The sequence below is a fragment of the Crocuta crocuta genome, unplaced genomic scaffold (assembly GCF_008692635.1).
Source record: "Crocuta crocuta isolate KB4526 unplaced genomic scaffold, BGI_CrCroc_1.0 scaffold512, whole genome shotgun sequence".
NCBI classification, from domain to species: domain Eukaryota; kingdom Metazoa; phylum Chordata; class Mammalia; order Carnivora; family Hyaenidae; genus Crocuta; species Crocuta crocuta.
Genome location: NW_027533084.1, coordinates 33,264 through 33,516, shown reverse-complemented (window position 1 = coordinate 33,516; position 253 = coordinate 33,264). Strand labels below are relative to the sequence as shown.

At 63.6% G+C, this 253-nt stretch overlaps 1 protein-coding gene across 1 annotated transcript in view; it reads left to right on the top strand.

The window, feature by feature from the left end:
• Nucleotides 1-253, top strand: part of GPR143 (G protein-coupled receptor 143) — a gene marked incomplete at its 5' end in the record, with an annotated part of 58,618 nt that overhangs the window by 27,607 nt on the left and 30,758 nt on the right. Inside the window, one exon of the mRNA XM_077745970.1 lies at nt 66-160. Coding sequence (XP_077602096.1) covers nt 66-160 — 95 coding nt within the window. The remainder of the gene's footprint in view (nt 1-65; nt 161-253) is intronic.

Here is a 253-nt window from a genome sequence, read left to right as displayed (position 1 = left end):
AAAGGCCTCTTCCCTTTCCCTCCATCGCCGGGGACGCTGTGACGCCAGGCCCTTCCTGCTTACAGATGTGGGTCCAGCTGCTGTACAGTGCCTGCTTCTGGTGGCTGTTTTGCTACGCCCTTGATGCCTATCTGGTGGTCCGGAGATCAGCAGGGCAGAGGTGAGCAGAGGGGCGAGAGGGGCGTGGGGGACCACTGCGGGCTGCACAGTAGGGGTGGACACGGTCAGAGTGTCGGCGGCCCCGCTCTGAGAA